At 46.5% G+C, this 14,062-nt stretch overlaps 1 protein-coding gene and 1 long non-coding RNA gene across 2 annotated transcripts; both read right to left on the minus strand.

The window, feature by feature from the left end:
• Positions 1-13: 13 nt before the first annotated feature.
• On the minus strand, positions 14-1,380 carry LOC141970764 (uncharacterized). The gene is made up of 3 exons (XR_012635222.1): positions 1,269-1,380; positions 641-858; positions 14-93 (listed from the first exon to the last, which is right to left on the minus strand). It is a non-coding gene; the product is annotated as an uncharacterized LOC141970764 (long non-coding RNA).
• A 1,539-nt stretch (positions 1,381-2,919) lies between these two features.
• On the minus strand, positions 2,920-5,967 carry LOC141970581 (uncharacterized). Its single transcript, XM_074927197.1, has 7 exons — positions 5,803-5,967; positions 5,248-5,345; positions 4,454-4,631; positions 3,729-3,956; positions 3,417-3,509; positions 3,084-3,257; positions 2,920-2,999 (listed from the first exon to the last, which is right to left on the minus strand). Exons 3-7 carry the CDS (start codon positions 4,527-4,529, stop codon positions 2,920-2,922), a joined length of 651 nt encoding a protein of 216 aa, XP_074783298.1. The 5' UTR covers positions 4,530-4,631; positions 5,248-5,345; positions 5,803-5,967.
• Between the last annotated feature and the right edge of the window lie 8,095 nt (positions 5,968-14,062).

Genomic DNA, 14,062 nt, shown 5'->3' on the forward strand with positions numbered 1-14,062 from the left:
CACTGCCCGTCTCGTCGTTAACAGGATTGGGTATACGTGCCTTTGAAGCGCAGTAGTACCCAGGCAAACAAGGACCACTTGGGGACGAGAGTCCTAAAGAAAATGAGCGTAAAGTCAAATAATCCAGTGGCATTACATAAATCACAGCTTCCAGACTAAACAAAGCAGACAAGCCGTGTCATCACAATGATTTCGGTCTACTGGCCAGAGACTAGCTGTTACTTAAAAGCTCTATCTGCAGTCTCCAGTCTCCATATTTACATACACAACCAGATAACTAAAGGCCTAAACCACCTTCTAGATCACCTTTACAGAAAGGGCTGATCAGTACCGGTCTTTCCACTAAGAGACAACCAAGAATGAATGAGGCCTGGAACCTGAGCTGCTTGGCTTTTGGTTTCATAATCTTTGCTAAAAAAAACCACGTGAATCTACCTCTTTAATTAAACTCACAAAAAATAGTTTGTAAAAAAATCTTTTAGATTATCACAAAGAATCTCTACTCAAGGGGTCCCAGAAATCACTACCAACGCTGCTTAAAAGTTATGTGAACTGCGTGCGGAACAGCCATTAGTGGGAATTTTTACTCTCTAGATGATAAACAGCCCAGGATTTTACTTAATCCACACGTGATTCCTACCTGCACCGGCACAAAACATGCCTCCAGGACAAGGCTTGCATTGCCTGGGAGTTCCCAGCCCAGCCTGGTTGCTGTAGGTGCCCTCTGGGCACGGGTACTGATCAGCAGCCTTTGTTCCTGATGGGCAGTAAAATCCCGCTGGACATTCTACTGGTTTGACCACACCACGTGAAAAGTTCTCTTGGAGATCATCTGGGTAAATTTTTAGGGCACAGAACCTACAAAACAAAAAACAAAACAAAAACAAAAACGCAAGTCTTGTCTCAGCCCATGCTCTCCCTCTGTTCTGCCAGAGACGAAGAAACTTTTACTCCCCAACAGTGACAGCCTAAGACTGCACAATAAAAGAAAGGAAATTACTTGAAAGGAAACAAATGGAGAGCCAAGATGCAACCTGTCAGGATCATTGTGTCCATCCCAGCAGACAGACCTACCAGGACAGATTTTCTACATACATACACAGGTTTTGGTACAGAGAGTGACACAATAAAGGGAAAGAGAATATGAAAACAGAAACAAGGAAACCAGCCTCGTGTATCAGATACTCACACAGAGCAGCATAAGGCAGAGGGAAATACACACTAATTCCTACAAAAAGCATCAAGAGGAACGAATCCATTTCACTTACATTCCTGCTGGGCATGTTTCACACTGGCTTTTACCAGCCTGGTCCTGATATTTTCCAGAGGGGCAGGGTATGGGCTCTGGGCTGCCAGTGGGGCAATAGTGACCCACAGGACACAAACAGTCTAGGAGCAAAAAAAAAGAAATAACACTTCTAACATCACTGCTCTGCTGATGTCCTGAACAGCTGTACGGTGCCATCAGAGGAAGCATCACCACGAACCTCGAACTGGAAGATTTAATAAGATAAAAGCTTTATAAAGAACAAAAAAAAAAACCCCTGGTTTTGTTAAGAGCATTGCTAAACACAGATTGGAGCAGCGGAGGCCCATGCAGAGCACTCTGAAGACCAGCCCCACGTCCCACTGAAGCAGGGGAGCAGCCATGCAGATCGCCCTTAACGGCCTTCAGAAAGCGGACGGGGCTGCAGCATCTCTGCTTCCTTTTTCTGCTTCTCCTCTTTCAAAGGAGCCACCTGCGTGTTTCTAACACCTCAGGATTTCATTTACACTAATCCCTACAGCCACCTGCATGTTTCTAAAATGTCAGGATTTAATTTATGCTTATTCCTACATCACCTTTATGAAAGGGAGACCAGACAATTGAGTACTAGCTCTTTCTAACAAAGGTTAAAATATCACAAGGAATAAACTCTTCTTGGGATATTTTTCCAGCTTGTTTTTTGCCTTGGTAAGATCCCTTATTTTTTCTACTATATTTACGCACAATTACTCCCTACTTAACCTGTGTTATTTGAATTAATTTCTGAAAAACATTTTTTTAATCTAGCCATTTCTAAACATAACTTGAAACTGTAAGTGAAGTCAGATTTTTAAGATCTCACCACTGCAACTCCTGTAAGTAAAGAATGACCCTAAAGATATCCTACCTGAATGCTGGCCTGACACAGAGCCCTCTGGACAAAACCATCCTTCTTTACACAAGCCCTCCGGGGACTTCTGACCATGCTGAGAGCAGAACCACCCTGGGACGCAGGACTGGCAATCCTGTGCTGATTGGCCACCACGATGAGCCAAAAAGGAGCCTGAAAATAAAAAGCCACCAAAAGCACATTCTGACATGATCCTAGACTCTGCTGGAAGTGACTGTGGAGAGAAGCACAAGCTGCTCATGCAGCAGCTTTCTAGCTACACTAGCCCTGGCTACCTCTTGCAGAAGATGCCAAAAGGATGCTGGTTGGAAGAAATTCAAAGGGAGCACAGTCCCCAGCACTCCCGATGGAGGGTAGGTGACCATCTTCCTGTAGGAGGGGTCTGCGAGAGATGGGTCCTGAGTGCTGGCTGAGGTGAATTCCCAATTCATTTCTGGTCTGGACTAAGTGGTACAATCACTTGCTTAATGTAATTCCAGCTTTAACCCAGGAAAGAAACAAGTATTCCACAGTTTCTCTCATTCAACTTAATCCTTTGTCTCATTAAGGGTGATGTTAAAGAACAGCCCTGTGCAGGGAGGGTGGCAGAGGCTCCTATATGTGCTTGGCTGTGCAACGTCTCCTTCAGGAGGGCTCAGCCAAGAGCATCCCCCCGCAGCGGCACAGCAGCATGCAGGCCACAGACCGAGGCTCCAGGGGCAGTTTTTCAATTACTGTCTGAATGCACATTTAGAACTGATGTTTCCAATACGACAACACTGGATTAGAGGCTAAGCTTTCGTGCAGACAGCAGCTGTCCTTTGGGGAACATCAAGGCACACTTCAGCATGAAGTGACAAGGGGCTGCGGAACAACGGCACACACTGAGACAAGCTCAGCAGCTCACCGGGAAGAGAAATGACAGCGTGCAGCAGCTGCCAAACCTACCTGGGGGACATGGAGATGGAGAAGAACTCCCTGCAGGACAAAAGTGGCCTCGAGGACAAATGTCTCCCACTGCTCCATCCATGGGGTTTGGGAGCGTGGAGCCCCCCGTGCAGTAGAAGCCAGCCTCGCAGGGACCCGACGGAGCTGCCAGCTCTGCAGTTGCACAGTACGAACCTGATGCAGGGGGCAGAGGCTAGGCTGTCATGTAAGAGACACCAGAACCAGCCGCAGCACAAGACTGGGATTGCCTACTCATCTTGGCAAAAGAGAGAAGAGTACCTGTGTACAAAATCCCCAAACCCAACCCAAAATAACTTGTGCAGGAAGTCTTACCTGGAGTGCAGGGAAGAGGAAGAAACGAACCAGCGGGACAAAAGGTTCCTGCCTGGCACAACCCAACAGATCCAGAAGCTGGAGCTGCCATGCCTGCTAATAGAAAAGACACAGACTGAGTTGAAACACAAGAACTGCAAGCACTCTATCTTACCTAAAGAACTCATGAAGATCAGACATAGAGCACTGAATTAAAAAAAAAGGAAAAAGGACAAGTAAGCTATCCTGAACCTGGCTGGCTCCTTTAGGAGACTCTGTAATACCACCTGCTCAATAATCATCATCACCACGCTTCATTGTTCCCCTTCGTACCAGAGTAATTTCCAGGAAACACTGGTTTGCTTGACGTGGATCCAGGTGGACAAAACCATCCAGGCATGCACAGTCCATCTGGTCTTGCTAGGCCTGGCTTGGAACAGACCCTTCCAGGAGGACACAGCTGGCACTTGGAAGCATCCCAGATATTTAAAGCTTCACTGTAGGTTCCAGGGGGACAAGGATACTGCGTGGCAAATTCTGTATTCTGGGGACAATAATGACCTAGGAAAGAAAAGACAAGCTTCATAAAGGTTAGCACACAGTGATAATAGCCTAGGAAGAATCTCCAGCCTGCACACATAGCATTCTCTTCATCTCTTTCTGTGAAGGAGCCCAAGCTATGATGGTGGGCTCATCCTGCTATTTATCACTACTCTGTGACAGCTACGTCACATTTGCTGCATAAAACAAAGCTGGTCAGGGCTGAGGATTAGCAATAGTTTTAACAGCATGTAGTTTTTTAATGGAAGGGTCTCAAAGCGTGTGATAAAGGTCTACTGTTGGAACTCCTCCCTTTACCATTTTCCACGTTCAGACAGGAACTGAATCCCAAAGAACTTAAGTGCTTTGACCAAAGTCATTGATCTGTCCGGTGGAAGAGATTTGTGCCTCATGCAACCCAGACCAATGACAAATCTACTCCGAATAGCTGTAGGGGCCTCTGCTAATCCCTTAAATAAAATTTCCCAGCAGGAGTGGGTAGGTGCAGTCAGACCCACCTGCAGGGCAATCGGTGTAGTTTGAGGAGGCGGAGGTGCAGTAGAAGCCCTCTGGGCACGCCAAGCACTGCCTCATACTCCAGGATGGGCTGTAACTCCCTGCAGGGCACGGCTGGGCGCTGCTGCTCCCCGCCACACAGTAATGTCCAGGTGGACATGGCCCTCCACTGACAGTTGTCTGAAGAAAAACATCATAGTTATAAGAGTCTACAAACTCAAAGGGTGGCCTTGTAAAAAGATCTGCGTCAGATTCTAGCGGTGAAGAGAATTAGCATGTAGTATGAAATGCTGTGCTCACGCCTCAGTCTTTAAGGCTGCACACCGACCCTTTTCCAAAATAAGGGATCAGAAATCTGCCCATAACAAATCCCACTGGAAGATGGCACCACCCTTTCTTCATTCGTAGTCCGTAGAGAGCCGTGGCATAAAACCAGTGTCTTACCACCTTTAGAAATTCTTACTCTGTTTTGCCTAGGAGGAGGGCTGACAGATGCAGCATTCTAATCAAACTCATGCATTCCTAAACTCTAATTTTAATCTGATGTGGCATCCCACTCTGCTTTGCACATCAATATACAAAGACAGAACTATTTTTGGTCAGATTTTATATGTAAAAGCCAAAAGAAGGCCAGGTGTATTTTGCTATCTCTTGCCCCTTTCACTCTCAATAAACCAGATGTATCTAATACAGGTGATAATGTAGCAAGCGAGAGTTTAACCTGGCGCAAAAGAACTAAGGTGACCTTACGTCAGATAAGACATTTTACACTATTTACACCACAAGCACAACTTACCCTGGGAGGTTTAGGAGAAATGGGTCCTCCACTACAGTAAAATCCAGCCTCACATAATCCAGTCGGAGACAAAAGTCCAGCCCCGTTGCAGAAATATCCTGGAATTAAGAGGGATCACAAAAAGACCATAACGATATTGATTGTTATTGGTCACAAGGCAGACAACAGCTAATATGTAATGAGGAAATAATGACTGAAGCATCATGTTTAATGTCACCCACATCTATTCTCCTGGAGATGTTTTCACTGGGAATAGCTGCAAGCACAGAGCTTATGTGCCTGAACAGACAGCACTCCTCATACCATCTCTAGGGATGAAAGCACCTAGAGAAAAGGTGGGAAGGGCAGCTCACAGCTCTGAAGTTCACACCTCACTGTGAGTACCCTCTTATGTGGAAAAGGGGCAGATTTAGTCTCTCTATGCACTGCTTAACATCTGTCTCCAAGAGAGCAGTTGTTCGTGACTGCCTACTCTAGAACCAGAGAGTTTCTCAGAGCCCTAGAAATGCTGATGTCTGGTTAGAATCTCATTAGTCCTTTCTTTCAGTGCTCTACCTGCATCACACAGGAGACAGTCCTCAACGCCAGTATTCCCAGTTGAGTTGCTGTAATGACCAGGAGGACACGGCTGTGGAAAGGCAGAGCCGGTAGAACAGTAAGTTCCCTTCGGGCATGTGTTCCCCAGAAGACCATCTGTAGGTGTTGGAGTAGAAACAGCCCCCCTGCAGTAGAACCCAGCCAAACAGGGTCCTGTGACACGCGACTGCCCTGCAAGTGCACAGTAGTGCCCTGAGAAAGCAACACAATGCCATTAGTACTGGGAGAAAAAAAAAGCAGAAAGCTACTTCAGAGAACAAGCCACATACTTACACAATTCATCCACTCAACCGCAGAAGCTCAAGACCATTCAATACACGTTTTCACACACTCTCTCCTGTCACCATGCCGAGATACACTTATTTGCTCTTTACCTGGGTCACAGGGGGTGCAGTGAGACATCAGGCTGCTTCCAGTCTGTGGGTTGTAAGTCCCCTTTGGACATGGGAACTGAGTCGCAGAAGCAGTACCAGTAGGGCAGTAGTGGCCAGCTGAACATTCATTCTCCAAAAAGGAAGAGGAATTTTTGGGGCAGAAGAACCTGGTTCAAAGAAAGATTTAAAAAAAAGGAAGAAGGAAAAAGAAAGAAAATTTCTAGCAATATTCTATCCACTTAATGATGGGACTAGCCAATCTAACGTGGCTGCTGCACTGTGCTGTACTGACCACAAGAGACCTGCTTATGCATATTACTACATTTTAGTTGTTTCCTCATATGCCAAATTGATCGCATAATTGCAAAAGCCACAGAGACATAATTTTCTTATCTTGAGTCATAACACATCCAGGCTGTGATTCATCAACTTGTAAAAGTTAATCAAGGTCAAATCCAGTCAGTAATTGGAGATGAATCCCCCAAGGAAAAGCCAGACTCAGCATCAGGTGAATATACAAGAACTCCTTCCCCTTCAACAAGCCTCTGCCAGCCTGTTACCAAAGGAACCAGCTATTACTTCAAACATGAAAAAAGTTTACAGTGTCAGTGGTTTCCTTGCTCAGAATAGTCTTCTGATCTAAATTCCCTTCCAGCGTAGTTGTATCTGGGTTTTAGACTATGCCTGGTCCCATAAATCAACTACAGTGTTCCTAAACGAATCTCTGTAGTTGCTCTGTCAGAGACAAGTGCTTTTCAGTGGTAAAATAAGTAATCTTCCCTCCGCGTGCTGTTCCATGATGACTGGATAAACAATTATTTCCAGTAGTCCCTCACTGATACCTACAAAGCTGAGCTCACTGTCTCGCTCTTACCCTTCAGGACAGGGCAGGCAGCTGGCTTGCCTTTGCGAAGGGTTGTAGGACCCTGCCGGACAAGCAGTTGGAAGAGCTGTGCCCTTGGGACAAAAATACCCTGGAAAAGAGCAAACAGATCAGAATCGGCAGTTTTTGAAAAATGAAAAGCAAACCCGGCACTGAAATGTGACCCTAACTCACCCAGGGGACAGGGTTGTGGCTTCTTGCCAGGGACACAGTAGTCGCCCTCTGGGCAAGCATGGCACTTCTCTCCACGGATGTGTGGTGAGTAGGAGCTGGGGGGGCACGGTGCTGGACTCCTGGATCCAAGAGGACAAAAGTGACCGACTGGACACGGAGCTCCTGACAGGCCATCAGTGGGCGTCGGGGTCTGGGCCCTAGTGACACAGTAGTACCTGCAGCCGAGAATACAGGAACATCCTCTCTTTATTTCAAGAGTGTGAACAGGACCCCTTGTAGAGCACCTCTCCTTACACAGAGCACATAAATGCATTTGCTCTTCTACTTACCCTGCGCTGCAGTGCCCGGAGGGGGCCCTCTGGCCAGAGCTATTGCAATAATATCCCCCAGGGCAAGGCTGGCATTCCTGCAAACTCCCACTGCCTTCACTGCCAGACCATGTGCCCGGAGGGCACTGCAATGGAAGTGGGGCACCTGGCAAAATCAATTGCACCAGTGTGAGGAAACGCCACCTCTATGAATTAAGAAAAATTATGCAAAGCACCCTACCTTCAGGACAGTAATGACCAGGAGGACAAGGAAGTCCTGATTCTCCATCTTGGGGGTTTCTTACTCGGGCACCACTTTTGCACCAAAATCCCTCAGCACAGTCTCCTAGAAAACAGAGTATCATATACAAAATACATAAATGTATTGAAATAATATGCACATAAATGCAAATTTCAGAGTACAGACTGAAATACAGTCATTTGCCATGCCATCATGCAGAGCCACTGCCAGTCTACAAATTAGTGATCATCAAGCAGAGGAGCTGCTTTTAACTAAGGAGGGCAGAACTGGTAGCAGCTGCCAGACTGACAGTTCCTAGATAAGGAAGCACTTTACTTAGCTCAGACTAAGCCCTGCCTGCATATTTCACCAAGTACTTCAGCATTTCTCTTTAGGTACATACTCAACACATCCTTAAGCAAAGCCTGAAGCATTAAGGATTTTAATAAAGCACTTTGCTGAATTAGGGACTTTATGTGTACAGGACAAGGAGCAATGCAAAAATCATCAGTGCTGCTGTGAAAAAAACACCTTGAAAAAAAAAACCCACAACGTGGAGAGATGCCATTGCTGGGTATTTTGCCCTCTTTCTCTGCTAAGCTGAATCACATGTGCATCAATTACGTCAAAGGATTAGTTCCTCGGGAACTAAGCTGAAAAAACCAAACTAATTCTCAAAAGGATGCCAGACAGGTTTAACACTGGAAAACTCCCCACTGGATTTTTTTGATGAGATATCATACATAGAATTCTAGTTTCTGCAGCCCTCCTCTCCCTTCTCGCTTTGAAAAAAAGAATCTTTTTCTTTCTCAGAAAGTTCTTGACAAGTAAAATGGTACAGATCGCCTTAGCTGAGATCAGAACCCGAGAGTCCTGACTCCGGTTCCTGGCACTAACCATCAGTCACTGACAAGACTCTCTAGCAGCCCCGAATATGCTCAGAATAATAGAACATACCTGTTGGGGCAGCAAGTCCAGAGAATTCACAGTATTTTCCTGGTGGGCATCTTTGACATTCCTTAATAGTTTTCAGTTTTTGCCTTGGTCCAAAGGTTCCTGCAGGGCAGCTGTACTGAGTGCTCCTGTTTGTCCCTGGTGGGCAGTAAAAACCTTGTGGGCATGGGTAAAGGGTAAAGTCAATCACTGGCCCTTGTTGGCTGTCACAGTAATAGCCTGCAGTGAAAAGAGAGGAAAGAAAGCTAAATTAGTCACCGAGAGATACCAGCTAGTGAGGGGCTGCTCATTAGAAAAAAACAGATTCTCCAAAGCAGCTCACTGGCCACTGGATAAATAGACTGACTTTAAATTCCTTACACTGCTGACCTTAAATTACGATTGATCTGAATCACACTGCTGCTGGGACAAAGGCACACCAAAGCTTTCCATGTGCTGCACTATTTCGAAGCAAATTTACCACCCAGTGGTCCCCAGAACACAGGGCAAAACTTAGAGGTGGCAGAGAAAAACAGGGACAAGGCACTGATCTCTGTTTCCTTCCAGTTACTGAAACCCTTCACGCATCGTTTTCCCACTGAACGCAGAGCTGTCCCTTGCCAATATTTTAACTGTTCAGAATACACAAACATTATCAGTTCTGCTTTCACATGAGCATTACTTTAACCTCTAAATGGCCTTTTCACTCAGAAATAGAAATTGCTCTTCTCCAGTCAGGATAAGGAAATCACTAAGGTAGGCAGCAAGTCTCTATAAATTTTCAACCACAGGAAGGCTCAAGAGTCACAAAAGGGGCAGGCATTTCTTGTGTGAGGCATGCACTGAATAACATTTGGATACTGTGACCGTCACTCCTATTTTCTAGATGCCTGTCCAGTCTACAGCACCTCTGACTCCTGTCAGATCTCCCAGCAGGGGAATGGTTTTTCCACCTTTGGCCTTTCTACTCTAAACCAGCGACTTTCAGAAAGACATTTATTTTGAACTTGTCCAATACACACACACAGAGTCCTTTGAGCATGTCCCCAGAGACATTTTGCAGCATGATTTAATTCTCAATTTACCTTCCCAGCACTCTCCAGTTGGGACACTGAGGCCAGGCACCTCGCAATAGAAGCCAGAGGGGCAAGGCTGGCACTCAGAGAGCGTTCTCCTCCCTAGGAGGCTGGAAAAGGTGCCAGCTGGGCAGAGCTTGGGTACTGCTGATGCTGCAGCTGGGAGGACATGAAGCAAGACAGAGAAAAATGAACAATGGAAGAGTAAATGAGCATTCAGGGGTTGGATGAGTACATGGCAGCATGGAAACAGTTATCAGCAAAGTCTTACTTTTCACTCATAGATCAAACTGCTGCAAGGAAGAGGACAGACATTATTAGGTTCATTTTACTGAAGGGAACAGAGGTGAAGCTAATTACATTCTAAAAACAGACAAGCTTAGGCATTGATATAAATATGTCACCACTTTCAAAGAACAGGCCAGGAGAAGAACTAGGGAAAAAAATCTGGGACTTTGGGCACTCTGATGAGGCCCTAGCTAGCTGGCCACCACCTTGCTCTCAAAATCACCCATCAGTGTTTCAGATATTAACATGAGATTTACATTATTTCAGATATTATGAGACATGAAATTTTTAGTCTGGACTGATGCTGGATACTTACTGCAGTAAGTCCCCATGGGGCAGATATTCCCAGTCACATCATCTGTTGGTTTAGGGAGAGCTGCTTCCCCTGTACAGTAAAACCCAGCAGTACACTCCCCACTGGGGACAGACAGACCTGGAAGACATTGAGCATAATGGCACTCAGAGCTCTAAGAGAAAGGGAGAAAAGCGGGAAAAACAACCACTCCTTCTGGGCAAACACTGCAAAGTAATAACCTGAGCCCAGTTCTATGCTGGTCTAGGGAGGCACCAAAGGCATCTTGCAAGCAGTTACAGCTCTACCGAAGTATCACGATAAAAGCAGCTCCAATTTAACACACTGCAAGAATACTGAGAGGACAGAAAAAGAGTGGGAGAAAATGAAGCATCAGTTAGCATCCCAGCATGTGCAGGCTCTGCAGATGCAGAGACTACAGGGGAGTCTGACAAGAGCCCCTGATCCTCTGTGCCTATGAACCCATGTTCACACTGGTCCTCTGAAGATGGGAACATGGCCACAGAGGCAAAGCGACTTTGCTCGAGGTCACACAGCAAATCCTGGACAAAGTCAGGTTCATCATCAGAAGCAGAACTTAGCTTTAGAGTTCTCTAACAAGTTCTTGAATAGCAAACATTTCTTTGCCCACATAGTGCCTTTATTTTAACTCTCCTCAAAACAGGTCACTCCTATTCTCCAAAGACACTAACCTGAGGCATTGCAGTAAAACCCCGGAGGGCAAGGAAGAGGCTCAGGGCTTCCTTCGGGGCAATAGAAACCTGCTATGCACTTCCCTCCAGTGGCAGTGGCTGGACAGAGGCAGTTAGCACTGGTGTAATTATCCAGATCAAAAGGCCGTGAGGTCCAAGCAGCTGAGATGCAAAACCAGCCTGAGAACAGAAAACATGACTGAGAAGCTCTAGCAATGACAAGAGTCCCAGAAATTATCATGAATAAACGAGGTGGGATGGCTTTGCACATACATGCACGGTGCAACCATAAGCACTCAGAATAGTGATCAGGCTAATACCACCCAAGTTTAACACCACCGTGGCATAATTTTCCATGCAATAGTACATGGAATGAGGCTTCTATATAATACCACGTCAGCAAAGATGATAAGAGATCCTGCAACCTTAAATTCAGTAATTTCACTTTATGGTGACAGGGCTCAATTCAGCTGCCTAAGCAGGTTCAGAGTGGCAGATGCAGAGACAACCACTTGTGGCTCCCAGCTACATCCCACATAAAGCCTGTGTCCATCCGAACCAGCAGATGGAAGTCAGGTGGATGCCCAGGGTGTCTTCAGACGTACTACACGCCTACAGTTTGGCAAGTGAATCAAGCAAACAGACTGAAAACCAGACTCACCGGCATCACACTTGCCCGAGGCAGCAGTCAAGTTCTCCTTCCCGCAGTAGTGCCCAGGCGGACAGGGCAAGCAGCTATCCAAGCTCTGGGTCATGGGCTCAGGGTTATAGTAGCCCCGGGGACAGGGAAATTCAGTGGCAAACCTGGTTCCTTTGGAATGAAGAGAGCAAGAATTTATCATGGACTGTAAGTACTATCTTGGCGAGTAACCCTGCTGTCTTACTTCATGTCATCTTTGCCTGTGTCTCATTGCTGATCACGGAGCACAGCTTGGCCTTCATGGCCAAGACAGTCTCTGGGCATCGCTTAGCTTGCCTGTGAGGGGGTTAGGCAACAGCCATATCTATGGTTTAAAAGCCTGTGGTTTTGGTTTTTTGTTTGTTTGGTTTTTTTTCCTGTAAAGAACCAGACTGACACTTAGATACAGAGATCATTTCTTGCCTTTAAGGAGGATGTTTCAGCCTGGCCATTGTCCCCTGGGCCTGTCTCACCTTTGGGGCAGTAAAAGCCAGCTGGGCAAGGATTCATACTGTAGCTGGTGGTATTTTCTGGGCAGTAGTAGCCAGCAGCACAAGGGAAGCACGCAGCTTGTCTGGTGAGGTTGTTGTAAGTCCCTGCAAGGCAGGGTAAGGGAAAGCTGCTTCCTTCTGGGCAGAAGTGGCTCACAGGACAAGGGCCTCCTTTCTCCCACATACCTAGAACACAGAAAGTAGGAGAGATATGGCCAATAAAGGGAGCTGCTGAGGGCAGGACAATGCCAACAGAAGGAGCTCACCCCCCCCGATGAAGATCTTGTCTTCTCTGGGATGTCAGAAGACAAATCAAGAGGATGCACAACACAGTAACTGTATAACAACTGTATCCCAGCTTTGGAATTATTCAGTGCTGCGTCACCATATCGCTTCCCTCCTTGCTTCACAGGCAAAGCCAGAATAAACCATATTTAACAGATCAGCTTTCTAAACACTCCACATATACCAGTAACTCTAGAGAATAAGGAACTGACCAACTGGGGACTTGGAACGCTTCCCTAGCAATTATTATTTTGGAGATACAGTAAAATGAGAAGGGGGAATCAGGCAGGCACCCATAACTTCCCCAGCGTTCAATGCAAGTATCTCATTCGATAACACAGATTGGCGGACCAACTGCTTCTTCATCCTTGTCATGTATGCATTGGGTTACCTCAAACAGAATTAATGAGAGGGCCTGGATGACTGAGAGAAGGCAGGGACAGGAATACTGGGGAAAAAGGTGGCTTTTTTTAAAGCTATGTGTTGCCAAACCCCCTAATTATTGGACACAGGAAGATGAAGACCCTGACGTTCTCCCAGTGCAGCTCACCAGCTGGCGATGGTGAGGAGGCTCCAGGCAGGCAGTAGTGTCCCGCTGAGCAGGGTCCCGAGGGTGCCGTGAGGCCAGCAGAGCTGCAGTAGTGGCCAGCTGGACACACTGTGCAGGTGGAGTCCTGCCAGCTGTAGAGCCTGGTGAGGGACACAAGCAGGCGTTCTGTTGGCAAGTGTGCAAGCCCAGCAGGTTGATGCCTACACCTCTGGCCAAGTGAAAACAACCACAAAGCTTTTATGGTTGATGCAAAGATGCGTCTAATGAGCCTTACTGAGCTGCACTTTGCTGCATGAAGGACTAAGGGAGAAGCCAAAACCAAAAGGAAAATAAAAGTTAGTATCAGCAGAGCCAAGAAGCTTACCTGTCCGAGTAAGTGCCCACGGGGCATTGCTGTGGGATACTTGTGCCGGCTGGGCAGAAGTGTCCAGGTGGGCACGGGCCACTAGTGCTCGTGTTTGTGGTTCCATTGGGGTTTGGGACACTTGCTCCTACATGAGGAAGACAGACCGAAGGGATCCTGAATGACATGGGTTGCTATTCATAGGCATCTCTGTCCCCCCTTAAAGAAACATTTCCATGGCTGAGAGAACAGCTGAGTTCCTTATGACAACAAAGCAAAAAATCGACAGTGGAATGGAATAAACAGCAAGTACCATCGAGGAGAGAAGCATCTGGATAATCTGCCTTTTTACTTTATTTCACCATAGACCTACTGCTCTAAAGGCTGGGATGTTAGGGAGGAAGGAGAAAATGGCCACACGTGATGCAGTTACCTCTAAGCCACTACAGGAACGTGAGCTTTAACTATAGCTCACAAAATCCTTCTGTGGCATGTACCATCAGTCTCTACTCTATGGCCAGGAGAGCTGATACCCAGAAGAGAACAGCTCACACGAGTTCCCACTGCTGCAACCAGGATGTCGTGGTT

This window comes from Athene noctua, chromosome 26, assembly GCF_965140245.1.
Source record: "Athene noctua chromosome 26, bAthNoc1.hap1.1, whole genome shotgun sequence".
NCBI lineage: Eukaryota > Metazoa > Chordata > Aves > Strigiformes > Strigidae > Athene > Athene noctua.